General features: G+C 41.3%; 1 protein-coding gene across 3 annotated transcripts in view; it reads right to left on the bottom strand.

Annotated features, from left to right (window-relative positions):
- Positions 1-5,485: 5,485 nt before the first annotated feature.
- KCNQ1 (potassium voltage-gated channel subfamily Q member 1) overlaps positions 5,486-23,873 on the bottom strand; it is a 378,889-nt gene continuing 360,501 nt past the window's right edge. For 2 of the 3 annotated variants that reach the window (XM_086613033.1, XM_086613032.1), the window contains one exon: positions 5,486-5,686. In XM_086613033.1, the coding sequence (XP_086469159.1) occupies positions 5,486-5,686 (201 nt within the window). Of the gene's footprint in view, positions 5,687-8,444; positions 8,583-23,873 lie in introns of all 3 variants that reach the window. The other variant, XM_086613031.1, reaches the window with a different exon arrangement.

Raw genomic sequence — 23,873 nt, 5'->3', positions numbered from 1 at the left:
AACCCCACTAGGCAATCATTAGGACTAACAAATTATTAGGCAATGCTTAAACAACAATTGCAGACGATAGCATCTCACAAGAAGTTTGTAATCCTAATACTTTGTACGTGCTATCGTTCTTACAGCGCTGGTAGTGCTTGTAACGACTCTAACGTATTAACCTTTACAAATTAATGATCAATATACTCCTAGGGACATAACACACAGCAGGACTGAAAACTGAATTTATTTTCCTCCTCGGCTTCTTATTTTTTATTTCCCTATGAGACTGCCAGCACAGAAAGCAGCAGCGATGCATTTCAGCACAGCTGGCTTTAAGGATTTTGTGAAATGCATGGGCAGCGGGGGCTTGGATCGCGACGCTCCCAGACTTGGGAAATCACGGCAAGAAAATCTCTAAAGATTCGTCTGCTCACCCCTGCCGGGGATTTGCGCCTCTCTGATCCCAGCGAGCTCGCTGAAGGCTGCCCAGCCCACTTTCTGCACCTGGCCGAGTGACTGACCAGCAACCCGATGGGGTTGTGGAAGCTTTATTTCCTTTGTTCCACGGGTGTCTGCCACGGAGAGCCAAGCCTGGATTAAGCAAGCCTAAATCCCTGGGCAGCTCGCCAGAGCAATGCTAGCTCTGAAGCAAACGCAGCTCCAAGATGGTTTCAAGACCAGCTTTGTAGATCAGTTCTTCTTAGACGCGAATCCATGGGCAGAGAGCATAATACCTCATGTCAGGCCCCTGGGAAGCCTCTCTCCACAGGCAGCAGTTGCCAGCCCATGCGGGAATGTGAACATGGACAAAGCCGTATCTTTTGGGCCAGCCCTTCCCCGGCAGTGCTCCCTCACCAGTGACGTAGACATCTTTTCACCGGACACCACGCCGTATTACAGTAACGTGCATGGAAGTGTTTCATAATGCACCTATCCGGCACCTGCGTTTTCTTTGTTGCGGCGCCAAACATTTTGTCGTGTTAGCTTTTAGGTCACTGTCATTGGGAGCAATATAAGAAAAACGCCATTTTTCCAACATCTTTCAATAGCGGATCCAAAGGCAAGGTGCACCAAGCCTTGCAGGCGTCACCAGCTCCCAAGAACATGTCTTCTGCAAGTCTCTTCCTCATCCCAGGAGTTAGAGGTTGTCTTCTGCTCCAAAGTGAGGGGTTATATCTCTTCCAGACCTCTGGGTTTGGGAGGGGAGAGAGGACTTTTAGCCTAGTTCCTGTGGAAACAAGGTTAATGCACTCACACTGTGTTTGTTTTGCCTCCCCCTAATGACTTTTGAACCTGTCGGCCTTGTTCAACTCAGCTTGACAGAAGGCTAGAGGTCTACAAAATAATTAAGTTCTTATAAGTTTTGTGAAAATAGGTACTGAGGTAGAAAAGAGAGGGGCCCAGTATCAACATCCTTGGGGAGGAAGGGCTGAGTATTATGGCACATCTTGTTGGGCACTGGGGGTATGACACAGAAAACAAACCTGCTCTACATCGCAACTGCGAAAAAAAAGCTTCAGCTGAAAGTTCTTAGACATCAAAGTCAGCCCATGGATAAGACAGAAAAAAGCCAGTGTTCATAGAATGACTTGTAATTTTTGATTTGAACTCAACAACTTTGGGTTATTGCATGGGAGGGAGTCCTTCTTGGGATGTAGTTGTCACCTCCGCATTGCACTGGTGTAACAACTCGCTGCCTTTCGCGCACCTTCATCACAGCTGCTACTGCTCAGGGAGCCCAGGCTGCAAAACCTCACACAAGCTATTTTAAGTGAAATTGGAGGGTGTTTATAAAGCCTTCGCTCTGCGCGCGGAAACGTTGCATTGCGTGTGCTCAAGTGTGGAAGGTAAGAACATTCATACTGCTTAAGTGGAAAGAAATACTTGTAATTGTTGTGGCTTGAAAACACGCGTGGCATGCAACAGTATTATAAACCAATGATTTGAAAACAGAAATGGGAAACAGAAGCTTGTGAATTCACGTGGCCCTGTGGCCACGAGGAAAGCAGTGCTGCATACACAACAGAGCCCAGCTTCCACTGAAAAACCATGGAAACGCATCTTTACTACACGTTTTGAACTTGCAAAGGCTTAGATTGACTGAGTAGTCCCACTGCAGGAAACAGCTCAACTCCTGGGTGTAAATGAAGCCCCCAAGTACATTATCACAGGAGTAGGACATAAATGGGAGTTGCACCAAACCTTTAATCTTTTTCCTTTGCTTCTCAATGCCCCTCCTCTTTTCAAACCACCACCCCATAAGTAAAATGAGAACAGTAACACCCATCTCAGCAGGGTACACGAGGATTAGCTTAAAACTGTTTTTACTTTCTCTCCTTTAAACTTCCGGAAAAGCAAATCTTCCTGTATTCTCCTTTTTATGTTTCAAAAAGAAATTTGTTTCTTGCTGAGACCTTTTCAGCTCAGCACCCTGGAGTATTTCCATCTTCCTCAGAACTGATGGGTGAGAAATCAGCCCAGAGGTGTCTGCTAGCAACAATAGCCCTTAACCTGCTGCAGTAAAATGGCTATTTAATCCTCTGACATCCAAAGATTTCTACTTCAGCTAGTATTCGAGCACAGGCTGGCCCATTGCATTATTTGAAACCAACCTGCTTTAAAATACAAGAGTGAAAATGAGTGATAGCTGGACTTCTGGTCTTCTTCTGCAAACACCAGCAGATAAGGTTTCAGCAGAAACACTTACTCACTGCATGTGAGTTACTTCAGGCTGGTCCAGTGTTGAACTGGTCAGCTCATCTTCCTTCTGCTGCCATTCTGCAATGCTCTGTGAAAAAAAGATGCTGAGGTACTTACTTCCAGGAGAAGCCATGGAGGTATGAGGCCCCAGCAGGCAAGATAAATCGTCTGGTCCTCAGCGCAGAGAGTCAGACCTATCTCCGGTGAGCACCTGGGGATGGCCAGCTCCAGGCAGCTGCATGGCAAATTTGGATGGCTCATTTTATGACATCCCTCTTCAGCTGGGAAAATGGATCATCTTCTTTTTCTTAGGGCAAGGTGGATTATCAGATTTGAAGTAGCAGGTCTCAGAGCTGATGTTCTTTCTGAAAGGATCAGCTGGACCTAGGTGAGGAATTGCTGACCTCGTGAAAACTCACCACCAGCCCTGAGAATCTGTAAAACCTGGTTGTTCCCAGGATTCTCGTAATGGTGATTTTTTGATGGATATAGACCAACTGACACATCAAGAAAGGGAAATCATCTTTTGCATGCAATGTTTGCTATACCAGACTGCCATCACTGAGATTAGCTGCCAAACAGAAAATGTAGGTAGGGTCTTGGGAACAAACGAGTAGGAATGAAGGCTTTTTCTAGTTAACACAATGCCCCTAGTAATGGATAGATCTGTCTGCTTTCAGCAAGGGCTACAAGACACACCTTTCTCTCCAAGGCCACTCCAGCTGATTAAGTCCTGTTTTTCTTCTACTTCTCTAGAAGGAATCAGCAGAAGGTTTCCAGTCTTACACTGCCAATAAGAGATCTGTACACTCTGCAGCGGGCTAAGAAAAAAAAAAGAAAAGTAAAGCCAACAGCTTTCCTGTGTGTATCAAATGTCTGGATTTTAGAATAACCAAAAGACATGGCACTCTTGTCCTGTATTTTATTAGGAAATTAACAGGGTGATTGATAACCTGAAATTACATATTGAATCTCATTCAAACATGTTCAAAATCATGACAATAATTTTGATTTCTGTAAAACATAATGCCCAGATACAACTCCTGTTTATGCCTCTAAATTTCTACACCCTTAACATTCATCTACTGTACAGCAGCACGGCTGGATAATTGTAACATAATCTGCAAAGTTAAATACAGAATACCTTTCTCTGCAGTCCAAGTGAAAGAGGTGAAATGTTGAAAAGAAAGCCTGGAATACGAGCAGCACTATGAGAAGGTTTCCTGCGATCTTGGTTCATTACACATCAGTATTTCAGGCTGCTCAAAGATATTAAAGATTGGTGACATCAACCGCTGTGCAAAGTTACAAGGCTTTCGGGCATCACTTTTCCAGGAGAAGAAGAAAGACCGTCATGGGGTACAGGCTCTGCGGTGAGGGGAACAGGGTGCACTGGACACGTATGATGCTCAAAGCGCATCTGTCTACAAATCTGTCTACATCTCCCTCTTTTGCCAGAGGTATGGGCTACCACCACCACCACATTGGACTATATAGCTTTTCCTGACACTCTGTCACTTTGAAGTTGTTCCACGTTCAAAGCAGGGCTGTTATGGTGCAGGTGCTGACTATCTGCAAGGGCTGATGTTCAACCTTAGTAATCCGAGCCCAAATCCTGCTCACGTTGTGTATGTGAAAAATCACACTGAGCCAAACACTGCTGGCTTTATTGCAACTATCATGTGGGGTAACATGGTTCAGCTCCGTGGGTTGCAGCTGAGGCCCTCGGTCCTCTAAATTAGAGCTGGCACTTTTCAATACCAGATGACTCTTGTAGGGAGTCGAATTTCTCAAGACGTTATTCACAAAACTATTCAAATTGTCATATTTGCTGTCTGGATGAGAGATGCTTTCCTGAACTGGGGCCTCGATTCCTGCAAGGATTATGGATGGTCAGTAAGTGGCCAGCTCAAGCACTTGACCAGCAAGTCCAGTCGCTTCAGCCTCTTGTACTATTCTTGGCAACTGTAAGCTAAAAACCAGTAGATTTAAGAAGTAGTGGGCCTTCTTTTTAAAAAGTTATTTCAGGACAAGTACATTCAGACCACTGTGTTTTCTATTTATATATAAATTCTTTGGCAATAATTTTCTAGAAAGCAGAATATTTTTTTCTATGTAATACTATATTGTCTCCCCATGAAAAACTGATATCTTAAAAAATCTATAGCACTTTCCACTATAAATAGTATTGTTCCAGATTAAGGATTAGTTCCTCCCTGAAGAAAAACAGATTAAAAAAACCTGGTCATTATCTGATAACTGTTTATGTAGCAACGTTAAAATAAAACAGAAAAAGAAAATCGTTCAGTATGTGGTTTGTCATTCTCTAGAATGTTAGTGTACGTTTATACAATAAAAACAACATAAGTTATCCTAGTTTTAAAAACCTTAGTAGTAGAAATAGATTGCTATTTGTAGATTCATAAACAGAATGCACTTTTTCCATCTAAGTTCAAGTATTACTAGAATATTATTATTACTATTATTATTAATAAAGGAGCTCTAAATTTTTGCCATTTTGCCTGTCTTTACATCGTTTTGGTCTTTCTGAGAAATAGCGAGTCGTGATCATTTGTTCGTGAGCAAAATCAACGCGGAGCTTCAGTAAGTGTAGGCTGGTAGAAGACAGCCTGGCAATCCTTCAGCGTTACAGGTGGCTTTAGAAGAGTGTATTTGAGACTAGTGGTATTGATACAGTAGTCGCGTGCTTTCTTGGATGGCTGATGACCTTAATTCCTTCCAGGTTCTCAACATTCAGTCCCATTTAAAGGAGAAAGGTGGAAAGAACCCAACCGAGACCACATCAGGATATGTCATCTTCATTTCTTCTTGGTACTGTCAGTTGCTCGTAGGTCGGCAGGGTGTTATTAGGGAGGAAAAGATCCGAATTGACGTTGTTGCCTCTCTGAGACGATCTGTTGTTCCCTTGATCCCCCTGCTGACGGGAAGCCAGACGATGCAGTATATCTGTAATGAGGTTCAGTTTTTGGTCCATTTGTGTAACCTTCGAAGGCAAAAGGAAGGTTTGTTTAGCAGTGGCACATGAGAAAATAGCAACAAACCATGTGACACAAATGCAATATTGAAATGACATGTTTTCTTAATTAGGTTGACAATAACCTCTATGAAGACACTGCAGATTCATAGTCCATCAAATAGCGCTTTAGAAATTTAATGTAATAGGTTGGAGTTGGACCAGGACAGGCCTGTTAATACTCACCTCTGGTATGTGTTTTGACACTCATTTTATACCTGCATCAACACATGACAAATGGGCTTTGAAAGAGATGTACTGGGATAGAGAACTAAGTCCTAGAACGGAGTTTTGGTGGTTTTTTGTTATTATTATGTCCACATTTTTCTTGAAAACATGATAAAGTTGTGACACGCTTATATGCCTTAATAATATCAATATGCTCTAGTAAATATTTGCTCTACTCGCAGTGACCTAATCAACTCTAAGCTCAGGCTGACTGATGTTCTTTGTTACATTTGGGCCCAATTACCAGCTCAGGCCACAGAATGCTTCACAGATATTTTTGCTGATGCAAGTGTATAGCAGCTGGGGTCTGTGGCAAGGGCTGGGAGTGGGGTATGGTTCAGTTTTACACTCCCACCCCCCCAATGACATAGCGTTCACTAGGATTTCTCTTTGAATGCCATGGTTCACAGTAAGCCAGAAACTCTTCTAAGAGGGGTAAAAGCTAATTTCTCAACTGGGGAGCTGCAAGGGAAGGTGCAGCCGAATCCATAACGTTCATTTTCTTCTGCCTTTAGACAGAAGCACCATAAATTATTTAGTTCCTCTTTTTTGCCTTTTCTGCTCTCTCTTCTAATCTCTAGGAGAAATATAATGAAAAATCAGGATACTTAATAGAGACTAGGTTATAGATTTGTCCAAAATTTAGAATCTATTTGGTGTGCACGTGTGGTACTCAGAGGAAAATCAAGAAGGAAATATTTCTAGGAGCACTACAGATTCAGTATCTGGTTTCTTGCATTTTCCACTCAAGAAGCAATCTGTACCACCCCTTTTATCTGGCATGGGAAGCCTCCTCTCTATGTACTGAGCCAGACGTCCTGAGGGAAAGATAGGCACTTCCAGCTTCAAAGTCATGCCCACTCTCTGCCCCTTGGCGTGGCGTGCATTGAAATTGCACTGAGTCTTTCTTATAGCCTCCTACTCTCTTCTACAAGCCTAAAGAGAAACCCACAATTTTGCCTTTGTAGTCTCTGACCCACCGATCCACAAGGATCCTAAAACACTAAGCAAAAAGATGTAATAGGTTTTAAAAAGGGAAAAGAAAGTAGGCAAAAAACCCCAACGTGATGGGAATAAATTGCTGTCTAAAATATCTGCTAGAAAGTAGTGAAAGGCACATAAAAACGCCAGAGAGAGCATGAGTGGGAGCAATTTATATGTGCCTGGCTATCATCCAAGTATCACACAGGATAGTAAAAGACAGTAAGGCTGAGCAGAACATCAACAAACCTGGAGGATTTCAGCGGAGACTAAAATGTTTTTCCACTGTAGAGAAAATGCTGTTTTTTTCAAACACTTTGTACAACTGGTGGGGAAGCAGATACAGTGATTTAAAAATATGAGGTGCCAGAGATTTATACTTTGCAGCTGGTTTTGAAAACATTAGGCAAAGCACCCTAGATGGTACATGAAATTACTAATTCTGGATGGAAATGGCTGTTGAAAGATGAGATTCTTCAAATGAGGAAGCTGAAGAACACAGAAGTTCAAGATTTCTGGAAGAAAATACAGATGGAAAATCGAGCAGATCATCAGGTTTTCATTTCATCGCTATTTGTTCACTCCCTTAAAAAAAGGCACGCTTTGCCCAAACGGTGCCCAGCACAGATGTCAAACTCATGATGCTCCAAGCGTGACAGTATAAATCAGCGCTGGTGAAGCCTGCAAAAATATCTCATTCCTCCATCCCCCACTGCCCAGGTATCACTTGCTTCCTGAGACAGATGCGCTGGAAGGACTGTAGTGGAAGACTGCAGCCAAACAGCCATCTTCAGAGTCTGAAGGACAACTTTTCCTCTAACAAGAAATGTCTGTTTGCTAATTGTTCTAAACTAACTAGAGGATTTTTATATATATATTTCTTAATTTGTGATTTCAGGCAGGGATTACCAGAGGAAACACAGACTGAAGATATATCTGGAAAATGTGCATTTATGAAACTCTTGCAGTGATGAGCTATTGAACATGACAGTAGATTGGACTGAGATCTGGATAGTCCTTCAACAGCTGTGCATCTTGGTGATGAAGTACTGGAGAGAAGTGAGATGTGAATATTCTTGCTGGGAAATAAATTCCCAGAGATAATTGTCTAATTTTTTCTAGGGAACAAGGTTTGGCTGCTGCAGCTGTGGAGTGCAGGAGGCCCACAGAAGCAGAGGCAGAAGCTAATCACTCTCGAGCGGAGCCATATGAGATAAAAAGTAAAGACCTTCATCTTCCATGTTCCTGCTTATCGGAGTAGGGCTCTAAAGCCACAAAGCTTTTGTGGAGGGAGGTCCAGATAGCTGGTTTTGTTTAACTGTTGTCTAATCAGTTTTGCTTTCCAATAGAGCAAACCATTTCTCAGGGAGTTCTGCGCCCGTGAAGGTCTTGCTCCAAGACATGCTGAAGTCAGTGGTAGTTTTTGGCAATCACAGACTTCCAGTGACTTCAGCAGGCTCTGGATCAATCTTGGACTGAATCGTCAATCCCAAATAGTAACGTATTCTTTGGATATTACAAGAGAAGGAGCAGTCTGGATTTCTGTACATTGCTCTGCTCATGCTTCTTGGGGCTGGGTCAGAAAAGATGACATTTGCAAATGAGACGGCAATGGGATGATGGGCCCACATCCTCCGTTCTGCCAAAGGGGTGTCTGCTCAAAGTATGAGACATTTTAAAGGGCGAATTAAAAGCCACCAGAAGGCAACTTCTACTATCATCACAGGCCTCTGATGTCTAAGAGGCTTGCTGGTGAATGTCCTTGCTTATTAGCATGCCCAATCTGCCTGTTGTCATCCAAACACACGTCCTGAAATACGTCCTTCACTTGTTTGCTGCAGAGATAATTACACCCACTAGAAAAACGTCATTGTGTGCAATACTCCTTGTATTAAACTAGCCTTATTCACTTAGCATGGAGAAGTGTATCATCTCCCCTGAATCATACTTTCAAACACATTTACTTGATTAGAAATTAGCTATGATGCCAGAATGAATAAAAGTAAAGCAAATAGAAAAACTGCTGATGTTGCTATAATCTTAACTGCTTTGGACAACTCTGATCCCTCTACTTAAAACCAGCAAACAGTGTTAATTACATAGAAAAATAACTCAGACTGATTTGTTTCTTTTAGGAAAAACTAAGTAAGCTCTTTCTAGCTGATTTATGTTTCATTAGAAGCACGAAGTTTGGATGATCATATTCTTTATATGCAAATAATTTCCTTTGTATTTTATAGTTGTTGGGGAGAAGAAGCAGTGTTTGAAACTCTTCAGAAATTACACACCACAGCTATTCCTAAGTCTTACTGAAATATTGTATGAAAACAAGATTTTTTCCATCCCCTGACTTGATTTTTTTTTTTTAAAAAAAAGATCCAAGGATAATAGATTAAGCACAGATGTAGAGAAGCAGATTTAAACAAGTTTTGAACCTAGCTCATAGAAATGAATAAAAATATCCCATCCATGCAGTGCAGTGAGAAAAAAAAAAAACAACTCCCAATGGTTCTTCACAAAGGCTGAAAGATTAGAGCACAAATCTTAAATGGCACATCATGAAGAAATGTAGCTATGTTATGGAACAGATTTTTGCTCTCCCTAAAAAGTCACAGAGGCACGTGACTACTCTGACACCCCACACAACAGACTAGTGCCTATGACGTAGTTTCTGTGAACCACAAGGTCCTCTGAGGTCATGTTTTCAGGAGAAGCAGTCCTCTACAACTGGATATAAAATGACATGTTGACTTTTATAAAGGTATCGAAGGCATTCCCGGAGGTGCTAGTGAACAAGACAGAGACTGTTCTTGTGATGAGAGGAGAGAAGAAATTAATGAGCAATTTATCTGTTAAAACTCCGCAGATCTTCACATTATATTTATTTCAAATGCCCTGTAATTTTAAGCATTCACAACAAATTCATGGTACGATTCAGAATATAAAATGTAACAGTGAATTTCTTTCCTTGCTCTTTTTTAAAAAACAACAACCAAGGAGCCTGAGTGGCTCCAGGGACATCTGGAGGAGAGTTTCCTTTTTCCACCTCTATGATGGAGAACTAAAGAGCAGCACCCTGGAGACCCACTCCCAAAACTTATTATAGGAATTTAATGGGAAGGGGCAGGACAGATGGAATTATGGAGCTGAGGGGAATGGTATTTCAGCCATGGATATGCAGGATGTTGAGCAAGCCAAAGAACAAAATTTGTAGTTTGGCATAATTTAGGCCACAAAGACCACAAATTACTAATGAGTTATGCCAAGCGCTGCTCCATGATCTGGAGGGATCAAGGTTTATTAATGCTGCCTATTAAAACTGTCTCATCTGCCCTTCATTCTCATTCTCAGAAATTTTAAAAGTAAATATTATTAAGGGTAAAAATCATAGCCCCTTTGGTGGTTTATAAATACCTACTTTCTTAACACAGTTGACTGATTAAACACATAATTTGTGCTTAATGAAGAGATTTCTTTATCAGCACAGTGCTCACCCAGTGGGTTCTGGGGGACTGTGCTTTTTCTTAATACAAAAAGCCAAGCGGGAAGCTCCTAAAGGAGAAGAGGAAAACCAGAACGCAAGCTACACTTGGCTAAAGGAAAATGCGATACAGGAAAATTTCAGCTACTTCTCCAACATTAGACTCTCAAGTCTGCTACTCTGAATCTTGAGTAGCATTCATTCCAAAGGGCAGGGCTTTTTCGCTCAAAAGGATCCATCTCTTTAAGGTACTTTTTCAAAATAACTGAAGGTGATTGGGGAGATCTTAGTGTGTTTATCACTCCTGGTGGCCTCTTAATAAGGAGGATCCTATTCCTCTGTAGCGTGGCAAACTTCTAGGGAAAGAAAATGGTGCTTTCTTCAACTGTGCATCCATGTAAGCAGTGTTGTATAGAATCCCTAATGTGTTCACTAGTCAATACTATACTCAGTAATGAGCTAGCTTTATATTTCAGAAAAACACACAAAAATGTCCTTTATGTTAAGAAAATCGTCAGGCACACTCATGACTCATTTGACGAAAAGATAAGAGGCAAAACATATTCCAGAACTTATAATACTACTTAATGGCAATGATGTGAAGGGAGGTGTAAGTATCAAGCAGTACTTAAGAAAACAGGGAGTGAGTTCTGCAAGTGAAGGTGTGGTTATAAATTACATTTTTCTTTGGTGGGAACCATACTATTTAAGTACTGTTCTGGAGAATATTTGAGGAATCTTCAGAAGGCAGCTTCCCTGGCTCCTCTTCTTGCTAAGTCCCTACACATTTCGGCATCTCAATATTTCTAAAAGTTAATACTTTAGTTTTGAGGGCCCTGTGGACAGGAACAAATGGGATTAGGAGTGGGTTTCTAGAGAAGCTCAGGGATATGGGAATCTTCAAAGAGGGTTTATTAAACATTTCTCTATAGCTATAATAGTGGCAGGAGAGACCAATAATTTCATTATTATTAAAGGAAGCTTCTCTCTCCATGTACATGATTCTTCAAAAATCATGGAAAGAGTCTTCCTTCCATTCACAATACTCAAGATTCCAGATTTTTGCGAATCCCCTTATCAGAGCTTCTGGCTTTGATTTGTTTATTTTGTTGCCAGAGGTTAGGCAGCAGTCTTGCTGGAGGTTATATACCCGTCGCTGAGGTGTTTATAGGAGAATGTAATCTGCATGAAGGAAGATTTGTTCTCCAGACTGTCTGTACTTTCTCTTGAGAGTTGGCCAAAGAAGGGAGTATGTGTGCAGTGTCTGGGGGAAGGATAGAGGAAGTGGAGCCAGTGAGAAAACACTCTCCTCTAATGTAAGATTACTCATCGTTAGAAAAATATAAAGGCTGAGCTTCTGAGGAACAAAATTAACAGGTTTTGAGGGCTGCATGTGACAAATCACTTTCTAGTCAATGAAAATATTATATTAACACTGTAACCGCTGTATTAAACGACAAATAAAATGGATAACTTGGATAAAATGGACACTTGGTACACATTGTGTCCTAAAATCAGCTCTCTTGCATAAGGCTATCAGTGCCAATCTCTTCTTTGCTTTGAGATACTAAAAATTGTTCTGCTTTTTCGGTAAACCGAGACTGTTGCTGGTCTCATCTTACTCTGTATTTTTATAGTAAAATATTTCTCCTACACATCTCAAAAGTGTAACAACCTCCTTGTTCTGTAGTAGTAGTAACCCTTAAATGGCTGCTGAATCAGCATGTGTTGCTTGTGCCTGGGGCTGGGAAGAAACTTTTGAGTCGTTGAGTCAAGGTCAGAGCCCAGAAACAACCAGGATTTATAAGTTGTTTATATAATACATATATTTATATAATATATATAATCGGAGTCGCTGGCTCCGATTATCCATAAGTTACCTTGATATCAGTGAACTGCTATTAAAAAGGTCTTGACTTGGCATAGCAGATTCCTAATGCACTGTATAGAAATCCAATTTCGTCGCACATTTTTCTTAAAACAAGCTGGAAATACCAACATGTGGCCATTTGATTACTGACCATAAAACTTGTGGCATTTTAAAGTAATTTTTGTTTGTTTGAAGAATTTTGTCCTGATTGTGCAGCACAAGCTCTGGGGTACCAGATGCTCAAGCTATCAGAAATGGAAGAAATGATGGGGTTGATTTATGCGTTCTTTCTTTCCGTTACAATTGGGAAAGCAATTTTGATAAGCAAGCAACTATACTGCAGAGAAATATTTTTCCTTTCCAAATGTCCTTTTCCTCAAAGAAAAACATCTTTATCTAAAAGCATCCTCAAAGTTTCTGGAAACATGACATTTCTGGTTAACTATTTGCTCAGCTCCATCTCTTTCACATGGATTTTCACAATTCTTTAAAGATCGTAGATTACAACCATAATGCCATTTTTCAGATACCTTCCTTGAATTCTGTTTGAAACTGACAATAGTAAGGGACATGCTATGACAGGTCAAAAATTGAAAAACTGATACAAAACCCCACTTCAGTAATGTTGATTAAATAAATAATATAAAATACAGCATATATGTTACCAAACACAGAATATTGGCAGCATGTTTTTATAACTGCCTCTTTTATTATACTGCCATTTTCCCCAAATTAAAATAAAGATACAGCCTTCAGGAACAGCAATAGCTGAAGACGATGTTACACAATAAAACAGAAACCTTCACAGCTATCTTTGACTATCTCCAACCACTTACACACAACTCAAGTACACAATCCTTATGTGAATAAACGCTGCAGATCAGCAGCAGGTAAAACTTCAGGTACAAGAACTATTAAATAAGACCTACAAAGAAACAAGTGGCAACAACAGGTGCTGTACTTATATGAGACAGCAATTCTTTGAAGATCTTAAAAATTATGAGAAATAAATAGAAATCAAAAGTTACAAGCACACCAGTTATTTGGTTTTTACATACCACCTTCACAAAATTATTTGGCTATAACTTGCTGCTGGACTAAAGAAAGCAAGGAAAGATGAATATATACCTCTCCTTCTAACAAGGAAGTTGGTAGGACACTGGCAAGTGGAAGAATTTGTTACAGGAGAGTGAAATACACTTGGCCATGGACTGTCAGTGGCCATGGCCACTGACAAGACCTTGAAAGGTGGAAAGATTTTGGGGAGTGCTTATTTTAGAAGTGAAGAGGATTCAGAAAGGCCCCAGGGTAAAAAAAGAGTCAGAAAGGGATGACCTAAAGTGCTGCTAGTCAAGACAGAAACAAGGACCACAACGGATGTGGCTGGAGGAGATGGTAAGAGGCAGAGACTGGATACGGCTGCTACTTGGGAAGAGAGCGCTGAGAACAGCGGTCTCAGTTCAGCGCTTTTGTTGTTGCTATTAACAACTTCTTGCAAAAATATTTGGCTTATTTGAAACATCCCAACCATTGGAAATCAGCTTTTCCTGAGAATCTTTTGTTAGCTCTAGGTGTAGATTTGGGCCACAAAGCCCCTCTGCCTGCTCATCGCCCCCCGAGTTCCCAGGCCCGTCCTGCTGGCCTCGCAGCACTGAGTGCGTGCCCAGATGTGCGCAATGCTCGCAGACCTATCTGGCATCCAGAGGGCTATAGCCAAGCAATTAAAATTTGTGGTTGACTCTTGTTGTAGATAAATGAGACAACTTAAAACACATGGAAATTTTCAAGTTAGGACAGTGTCCAAAATCTACAGTCTTCGGCCCAGCACAGCCTCGGGATACAGCTTTTTTTTTTTTCTCTAAAATATTACAAAGGTCAGATATTTTTTTTTTAACCCTTTCCTCAAAACTAACAGAGTGTCAGTAGATGAACAAGGGAGCTTGGAATGTTTTTCTCTCCTTGCATAAATCCAGGAAAGTGAAGTTTAAGAGTCTTGTCTCTAAATATAACTTTTATCAGAAGCTACTAAATAGAAGATAAAATTCCCCTATTCTATTAACTGAATACTCTGGATTTTTCAAGAATTTGCTTACCTTCATTTACTATAGTCCTACCTTCAGGAAACAATATCTCTTTGACCAGACACAACTTGTCTTCCATTTCCATTTAAAAATAACACAAAATTTGGTAAGGAGAGAGGGATTCTTTCTGTGTAAGTGAATCAATGATACTGAAAGTATGAGACATTTATGTAGCCATAAAAATCACTGGACATCCATCTAGCACCACCATCACAAACATTTTCCCAAATTATGCTTAAATTGAAATCCAGCTTTATGGTGATGTCAAACAGGTGCAAGATAACAAGAAATATAAGGGACGTATTGATCAAAGAAACCCGGAAAAAGCACCCCTTATCTTTATGCAATAATTTGGATATAGTTATAGAATAAACGGCGGCCATTAGTGCATCTTATATCCAAAGCTATATGATGCGAACCTTCGTGTGCCTATGCAGCATCCCACTGCAGTAGATGTGCACTGTTATTGCTAGTACAAAGTGGGGAAAACTGAGGCTGTAAAGTTAATGGTCCACCTTCAGATATGCTCAATGTCTTTAACTTCAACTTGGAAGGAGGAGCTCTAGCAAAACCTTAAAAAACTTTTCCCCTCTCCTGGGCAGATCTTCAGATCTCAAAGAAAACTTCAAAGCACTTTTCTGTTTTTTAATGAGACAGAAGGTTGGAAACCTGATTGCTTTCTCATTCCCAATCACATTCTTGTTCAGCAAAACACTCCTACGTTAGGTCCTTCTGGTTGAGCACCCTGGTACCTATCTGCAGGGGAAAGACTGACTCGCTGTTTAGCTAACACGCACTTCTATTTCAGATGCTTCAGTTCCACAGATGTGAAGACAACTCCCTGTGGTACTTGCCTCTGGAGGACTCTTGCTGCTGGTTTAATCACGGCAGTACAGCCTCTGAATATCACTCTGGTTTTGCTGTCAGAAGCTCGGCTGTCAGACAACAGCTTTCTCCTGACTGTAGATTCCTGTTCCCAATGTGGAACAGTGGCATATTTACAACACTTCGGGGTTAAAAAAGAAAGTAAAAGACCCAGCTAGCATAAAAGTATGTCCCAAACTCTTCTCGACAACAAAATAAACCCCAACCCAACCCCCCCACCACCCTCGCCAATTAAAGAAAACAAAAGTGACTAATCTTGACCTCTCTCCAAAGGGGAATGTTTTGCTTCTTGAATCCTTGGCTCTGGCTCTCGTATGATACTGGGACTATGACTAATAACCTCTTGCCGGAGTACTGCTGATAATTTCACTATTGAGTAGCTGTTCTCGTTCTGGATCATCATAGTATGCACTTAAGTTGCCAAGACTTTATTTAAAAAAAACCCCAAAGAATAAGATATACGTTCATAATCCCCAGTGTTGGAAATACATTTTTCAGCTTTAACTGTTAGGTTTTGCCTGACAATTTTTCCTCCTTCCTCCAAACTGTTATTTTTCAGATGCCTGCTACGAAATGGTTCCCTTTTTCCTTTCTTTCTCTCAAATACTTTTCCTAATTCAAAACAGATTCGAGACTGCTGCTCTTTTTAAAGCAAATATGCCATGTATCTCATCAAGTTAGGCCAGCATCGCTTATGTTATGTTTCACGCTTTGCCCAAATGAGGCACCCATACTGCTTTTCAAAGGGAACAAAACCAGACTAGGTGCCCTGGGTTTTCTGGTTGGAATAGAAAGTGAGACACATCCAGTTATGGATCTGATCTTAAGGCATGGCATGAGTAGGGAAGGGCACCACTATCTGCTTTTTGCTTAAAATGTTAAAAACCAAGATGACTTCATTGTTTTTTCAAAATAAGATTTTCGGCCTGTTCCTTTTTTTAGCATCTATAATCTAGCCACTATTTACCATTTGATAGTTACTACATGGGCAAAAAAGGACATAAACTTCTTTGTACCTAAAATGGGATTTAAATATTAATAACCATACGATGACTTCTGCAGCAATCAAAAATGGAAGGGGAAAAGGAGTAGGGGAGAGAAAAGGAGAGAAGCAATTATAACAACAGCAAGTTTTGAGATTCCCTGAGGGCTGCTGGCAATTAAACCAACGGCAACATGAATCTCTGTTTGATGTGGTCATGAATTTGTTTTCAAAAGAAAAATCTTTAAAAAGATTCTTTCAAGAGAAATTTTTAGGGAACAAGCTCAGCATGAATAATTAGACCAGAAATACTTTGATAAATATTATTATGGAGAAGTCATTTATAGGCCATGGCATCTGAGGGTTAGAAATCCCGGTGATAAATAAAGTGGCAAGTTTGCACCCATTCTGAACACACAAAACCAGGGCTGTTTTCTGGTACGCCGGAGTCTGCTCCCCAGAAAGGAGGCTGACTCTTGTTTTGCCATTGCATTAAGCTTCACAAAGACACAGATACAAGACAGCAAATTTCAGTGGGAAAGCTCAGTGGAACGAAAGAAAACCACACACAATTCCAAAGGCACTTTTCATTCCCAGGGGATGCACAGAGATCAGAGGTGAAATTTATCGGTGATAAAATGTCTGCAAGCCCACTCTACTCCCCCAGCCTGTCCAACCGCCCTTCACTTCTGCTGAAATCATATCCTCCAAAATATTTCCTTCAGCATACTCTAAAAATAAAAATGCTTCCATTTTGCAGAAATTTAAGCACCCAGCAAAACCACGGAAATCCAGAGAAGATGCAGGTGCTCTGCACCCTCTAAAATCAAGTTGCTTTGGACACCCCAAAACCACATTTAATTCGTTTACTGACTGCTTCAAAAAGTGGAGGCAGATACAATCAGTCACAAACCAGCAAATAACTGAGTGAACGAGAACATAATATATTTACCAGTGGAAACTCCTGTTTGAAAGGAAGAGAAACTGTCTGTTGGCTGTCATGGTATTATTCATAAAGGCAAACTAGTAGATCTTACGGATACCAGGAGCAAAACTACAACAAAGGCAACCAACTGCTAATGAAGAAGGGTTTTCAGTCAAATTTCATGGGTCATACAAAGTCATTACCATGCCTGCAGGAGTTCAACAGCTCTGCCAGTTGAATTTGGGGGAAACGAAGTGATTATTTTGTTATGCATTTTGTAGTTTCAGGCATTTTTCTTTAAATTCCAAGTTCTGAAGCCAACCAGCTACACGAGAATACCAGCTTCAATTTTCAGAGTTAGCTTCCAACCAACATTATTGCAGAGGAAACCTTGAAAAAAGGTTTTCTGTGTACACCAAGGTCTCAGAAACTAGATTTTAAAGACTCTTATATTTTTTTCTTTTTTTTTTTTTTCTCTTAAATACAACCTTATGGCTTTAAACCAATTTTCTAACACTTTGGGGGCTTAACTCATTTTGAAAACTAAGAGACAGATTGTTTGGCTGCTGCCCGTAACAAGTTCTGCATGGGTTAACTTTCCAAATTGGTTCCATTGCAGGTTTCCCTGTGGTTTTGAGTCAGTTAAAATACCAAGGCTCTTCTCCATAACATTTTAAGCTATAATGACTTCAAAAGTAAACAAATGTTTCTGATAAAATAATGTGTTTGAAAAATTTAATGGATGACAAAGATAACAGAAAAATCCTTGGTGCTTTTCTTTGTCAATAGCTTCTTCTAGGAATATAGCCAGGCTGGGCATTTATTGGACTGGTAAACCATGACTCAAAAAGTGGATCTATTGGCAGTGTAAGCGACTGCTCAGTAGTGGAAGCAACTGCTCAGTGGTGGAAGCAAAAGGCTCACAGTCTTTCAAAGCTGATTAATCATCATGACAGTCTTGAAGACTAAATGATCTGCCCAGCTCCAGATGTTAGATGTGCATCCACCTCTTGCTGTTCTTCTGGTTCATAGGCAGTAGCCTGGATTGTTCATTCTTAAGATAATGATGATCATTAGTGTTCAAAACAAGAAGGATTTGGGCTTTGTAATTTTATCCTATGATAGAGGAGGCTTCTACACAAGATAACACAGTACATACAGTCTATACATGATGAAATACTGGAATATCCTTCAGGCAGAGGTGGTGACAGTCTTGCACATAAAGCTTTGTGACGTTTTCCTTCTCCACTCCCACCTCCTACCAGAACTGTTATCAATTGCATGAAGAAGGAGCATGAGTATGTAGCTGGATCTCTATCCCTCAAGCCCCTGCCATTAAGGGCTGCACTAGCCCTTGTTAAATCAATAACAAAACGTAGCTTCTCCGCGATGGGAGGCAGCATCTGTTTCAACAGCGGATAGTAACACTCCACAGCATTTCTAGATAGGAACAAAGAGTAGTGATATGACGAAAGCGTAGGAGAGCATCATGGTGGCAGAAAGAAGCTACCCAACCCTGCCTAAGACAGACAAAGAGTGCTACAGGATCTTCAGTGGTTGCAGGTGATGAGAGATATCACTTTAATTCTCATCTAAAGGATAGTCCTTCACAGAGGGACCAAGTTTTTCTTGGGCATCAGTCAGGAAGGACTTCATCGACAGTGGCACTCTGGGAAGGGAACACCAGAGAATCAGCACTTCACTTTGTCAAGCGAGCTGCAGTCTGCTCCTCCTGAAGATTGACCATTTGTGTTCACAGAAGCCAGACCGTGCTTTACTTGGAACATCTGAGTATCGCTGAACAAACTGGTTTAGTTGCAGGCATTTCTTATTTTCCCTTTGTGTATTTTCCTTGAAAGAAGTAAAGAAGTTACTACAGAGTTATTTATTTTCTTTCTTCTGCTAGTATGTTCACCCTCTTCCCTGTCCAACAGAGAGGGTAATCAGCTACTCAGTGGAGAAATCCATTCACCCATTATCATTGTAATCTTTGAAAAAAGGTTGTCAGATAGCACTTACTAAGAACTTTAAAAATTAAAATGCTAACATTGTTCTGAATTAATTAACACATTTTCACCCATTTTCATGGGCGGCTTTATGTGATTCAGTGGACAATTTTAACTCCATCATATCTGCTCTGAAATGTGAACGGAGTTTAATTCAGTCTCAAGCATCACAGTTCCTTTCAGGTATAAGTTGCTTCTTTTTACTTTATAGTGCCTGCATCATTGATTTATATAGTCAAGCAACAGTCTTTTCAAATGAAGAAATAATCTCAAATTATATCTAAATTTTAAGACAGATGCGGAACAACAGTGGGAATAATAAAAATGATAAAAATACCAAGTGCTTCTATTTGCATTTTTGACCTCCAAGCCTCAAAATGCTTTGTGATACCCAGTACTTATGGGCGAGGAGATGGAAACAACAGAAGGTGAAATGACTCATTCATAGATTCATTCATAGATTTCTAGGTTGGAAAAGACCTTAGAGATCATCGAGTCCAACCATCCCTAATCCCCATTAAACCATATCCCTAAGCAGTTCATCCACCCTATTCTTAAACACGTCCAGGGATGGGGACTCAACCACCTCCCTGGGCAGCCTATTCCAGTGGCTGACAACCCTTTCAGAGAAGAAATACTTCCTAACATCCAACCTGAATCTCCCCTGACTAAGCTTATACCCATTTCCTCTTGTTCTATCACCCAACACTAATGTAAAGAGCCCTTCCCCTACCTTTCCACCATCTTTTCTCAAGTATTTGTAGGCTGTAATCAGGTCTCCCCTCAGCCTCCTCTTCTCCAGGCTAAACAGCCCCAACTCCCTCAGCCGCTCCTCATAAGTTTTATTTTCCAGCCCCTTGACCAGTTTAGTCACCCTTCTTTGGACTCGCTCCAGGAGCTCAATATCTCTCTTAAAGCGAGGGGCCCAAAATTGGACACTATATTCCAGGTGCGGCCTCACCAGTGCCGAGTACAGGGGCAGGATCACTTCCCTGTTCCTGCTGGTCACACTATTCTTGATACATGTCAGTATTCCATTGGCCTTCTGGGCCACCTGGGCACACTGCTGGCTCATATCAAGCCGGTAGTCAACCAACACCCCCAGGTCCTTCTCCGCCAGGCAGCTCTCCAGCCACTCTTCTCCGAGCCTATAGCGATGCTTGGGGTTTTTATACCCCAAGTGAAGGACTCTGCACTTGGCCTTATTAAAGCTCATGCCATTGGCCTCAGCCCAACGATCCAGTCTGTTCAAATCCCTCTGAAGGGCCTCCCTACCCTCGAGCAGATCGACACAGCCTCCCAGCTTGGTGTCGTCCGCAAATTTACTGAGGGTACATTCAATCCCCTCATCCAGGTCATTGATAAAGATGTTAAACAGAACTGGACCCAGCACTGAGCCCTGGGGAACCCCACTGGTGACCGGCCTCCAGCCGGATTTAGCCCCATTTACCACCACTCTTTGGGCCCGGCCGTCCAGCCAGTTTTTAACCCAAAGGAGGGTGTGCCTATCCAGGCCAGCAGTTATCAGTTTCTCCACCAGAACACTATGAGAAACTGTATCAAAGGCTTTACTGAGGTCAAGGAAAACTACATCCACAGCCCTTCCCTCGTCAACCAGACGGGTCACCCTGTCATAGAAGGTGATCAGGTTTGATTGGCAAGACCTGCCTTTCATAAACCCATGTTGACTGGGCCTGATCACCCGGTTAACCTGTATGTGCTCATTAATAGCACTCAAGATAACCTGTTCCATGACTTTGCCCATCACCGAGGTCAAGCTGACAGGCCTGTAGTTCCCCGGATCCTCCTTCCGCCCTTTTTCGTAAATGGGGGTAACATCCGCCAGCCTCCAGTCCAGCGGAACTTCCCCAGTGAGCCAAGACTGCCCAAAGATAATGGACAGGGGTTTGGCAATGACATCCGCCAGCTCTCTCAGGACTCTCGGGTGGATACCATCAGGCCCCATAGACTTGTGGGCATCCAGCCGAAGGAGCAGATCCTTGACCCGTTCCTCTTGGATCACAGGAGCTTCAATTTGCTCTCCCTCCCCTCGCCTCAGGTCCTGCAGAAAACAGTGGCTGAGTCAGGATCATCATCCACACCGCCTGAAAACCCCACAATAACCACTCCGATGCATCTTTCTAGATAGGACATGGACTGTTGTGACGATGCAAATGTCCGACACCGTTTTTTTAAAGGTTGATTTACAGAGAAGGCAGAGGAGGTCTGGTTGTACTTATTCTTCTCTGGCTCAGACAGTACTTGCAGTGTACATATGCAAGTGAGAAGACCATGTGTGACCAGCTCTGATATGCATTATTTATATAACAGCTCTACTGACTGAAAAACGAATAAATCCACAGCCTGCAGATGATGTGCAGACATACAGACACATCACCACAAATATCACTTTATCTTGATTCTATGTCTATTTTTTTCCCTGCTGCGGCACAACAGAGCATCTAGTACAACAGCAAAATAAGCCTCTGGCTAGAGAAGAAGCTTGTTTAGATAACAGCAGTTCTCCACATCCAACTGGCACCTAGGAATGAGTGTCACTTTGCAGGGAAACATTTCTATATGAATATTTCACATAGGTCAAAGATTGTCAAACTCGTTTGCAACGCAGTGCTGCAAGGTGCTCAACACTTCCCTTACTCTCTGAGTGCCCTTGACTCCCAGTGAGCTTTTCAGTGAGGAAGATCCATGTATTTGGGAAGAAGTAAATATATGTGAAAGACATAGTCTATAACTTTCCATAACATCGACTGCACAATAAAAGAGGTCAAAATGAGGTTTCTCTCCTGATGTATTGTAACCATGGTCTATTTATAATTCTACAGTTAATTTAGGGCTTGTATATCCATGCTGGACAAAGAAGCTTGCCATGTGTAGAAAATGACATGAACTCAATCTTTGCAAACAGTCCCAGAGTCTAAAAATGCTTTTGTTAGTGCGGTGAACACCTGTACTAATTACACACTTCACTCACTTGGGGGTCATTGCTCATGGCAAAGGTTTTAAATCAGCCACCCCAGGAGACAGACACCATTATATTGCTAGAGCCGTCACTCTGAGCCTACACAACCAGGCAACCCTGGAAATATACTCACGCTCTGAAGTCTCTAAAGGTGAAAGACTGTAATACCTCATTGCTGGGCACAAGAAGACAGTTCAGAACATTTGAATGAATGTAGAAAATTAAGACAGTAATCAGATACTGCTGTTGAAATCCAAAGTTTAGCATCATTTTTAGATTTAGGCATATGTTCTTCTGACTTTCATGTAGACGACACTTTTTCCTGTCTCTCATTGTATACCGATACCTGATCCAGAAAAACTTGTAAGCATGTGAGAAATGTCAAATAATTTCATTTTATTCACTTTGTGATTCATAGGTCCTATTTATATACCTAAAATTATGCTGGAACTCAAATGCCAAGGTCAGCATTCGCTTTTTTTCACTGATGCGGCTCCCCATTTGAAGTCATCTGCAGTTCTCTCCAGACAGTCCCTGCTCACACTGATGCTAATCAGTGCTGGTACTTCCCTTACCTCACTATGCAAAACTTGAAGAATCAATGTAATCTTAAAACCAGCGTCTCACTGGTCAGAGGGGGCACAGATACCTGCATTTCACATTTCTCTTCTGCTAATCTGTCAGACTGCGCGTAAAACCCATCAGCAGATTTCTCACTGGCAAACCACAGAGCAGAAAGTTACTTTAGGTAGGTGCTTCCTTCAATTAAATATGCTCGGAGGTGTCATGCTGTCCTTAATATAAAAGTAATACCATTTCTACCACAGGCAAGAGGCACCGATGGCGTGGGCAGGGTCCGCCACCACCCAGCTGTCCGCAGCTGCTCTCCATGGCAGTACCACACAGTAGGGGAAGAAAAAGAGGAGAGGGGGAAGAATTTGTTCAGAAACAACAAAGAACAGGAGCAAGGGCAGAAAAATAATGGAGCGAGGGCAGAGAAGGGAACTTTGAAGCGTTCAGCATTTTCATACGTGCCTCCTATGTGAATGCTAAAAAGGTTTTCAAGGATGCAAATAACCAAATACACAAATTCTTCATAAGGTGCCTAGGAACTCTAACATTCAAGCTAAAGGCAATGAATCGATTCATTTTCTATCAAATTATCTCCAAGCTGTTTAATCTGTACTTCATCTTGTACTTTACAACCACACAGTATATATTTTCACGGATACGTAGATGCAAATGTTTTCTCCATTTGCGTGACCCTTTTCAGTCAGATTCATTAGGCAATGTTAGGAAAAAAAAAATCCTTTGAGCTCTGTGTACCCTGTGAGGCTCTCTCTCTCTCTCCACTGTGACTCGGGAACAGGGACTTGTTTGCAACAACGTCTCCTAAACATACAATAGTCCCAGTTCACTTCTCTTTCATCTCAGAGTAAACAAGGAGTAAACTTATTGATGTTGATGGGATTAAGGTAATGCAAATGGCCTGAAAATGAAGATCACTGTTAGCGGTTAGAAAAGAACACACCAAAGGCTTGTCCATTTGCACACAACATATCCCTTATAGTAATAGGATATGGTAAATAGCACATATCACTGTGAAGAACTCGCACTACTATGCGGTACATTGTTTAAAGCAGATCTTTCTTTAGTGCACAAATAGAGACAGCATTTTCGTTTACTCTTTTAAAAAACAACCCTGTTATACAAATTCTTCTGTTATTTAAATTTCCTA

This window comes from Tauraco erythrolophus, chromosome 6 (genome assembly GCF_009769465.1).
Source record: "Tauraco erythrolophus isolate bTauEry1 chromosome 6, bTauEry1.pri, whole genome shotgun sequence".
Classification (NCBI taxonomy): Eukaryota; Metazoa; Chordata; class Aves; order Musophagiformes; family Musophagidae; genus Tauraco; species Tauraco erythrolophus.
This window is presented reverse-complemented; position numbering and strand designations above follow the sequence as displayed.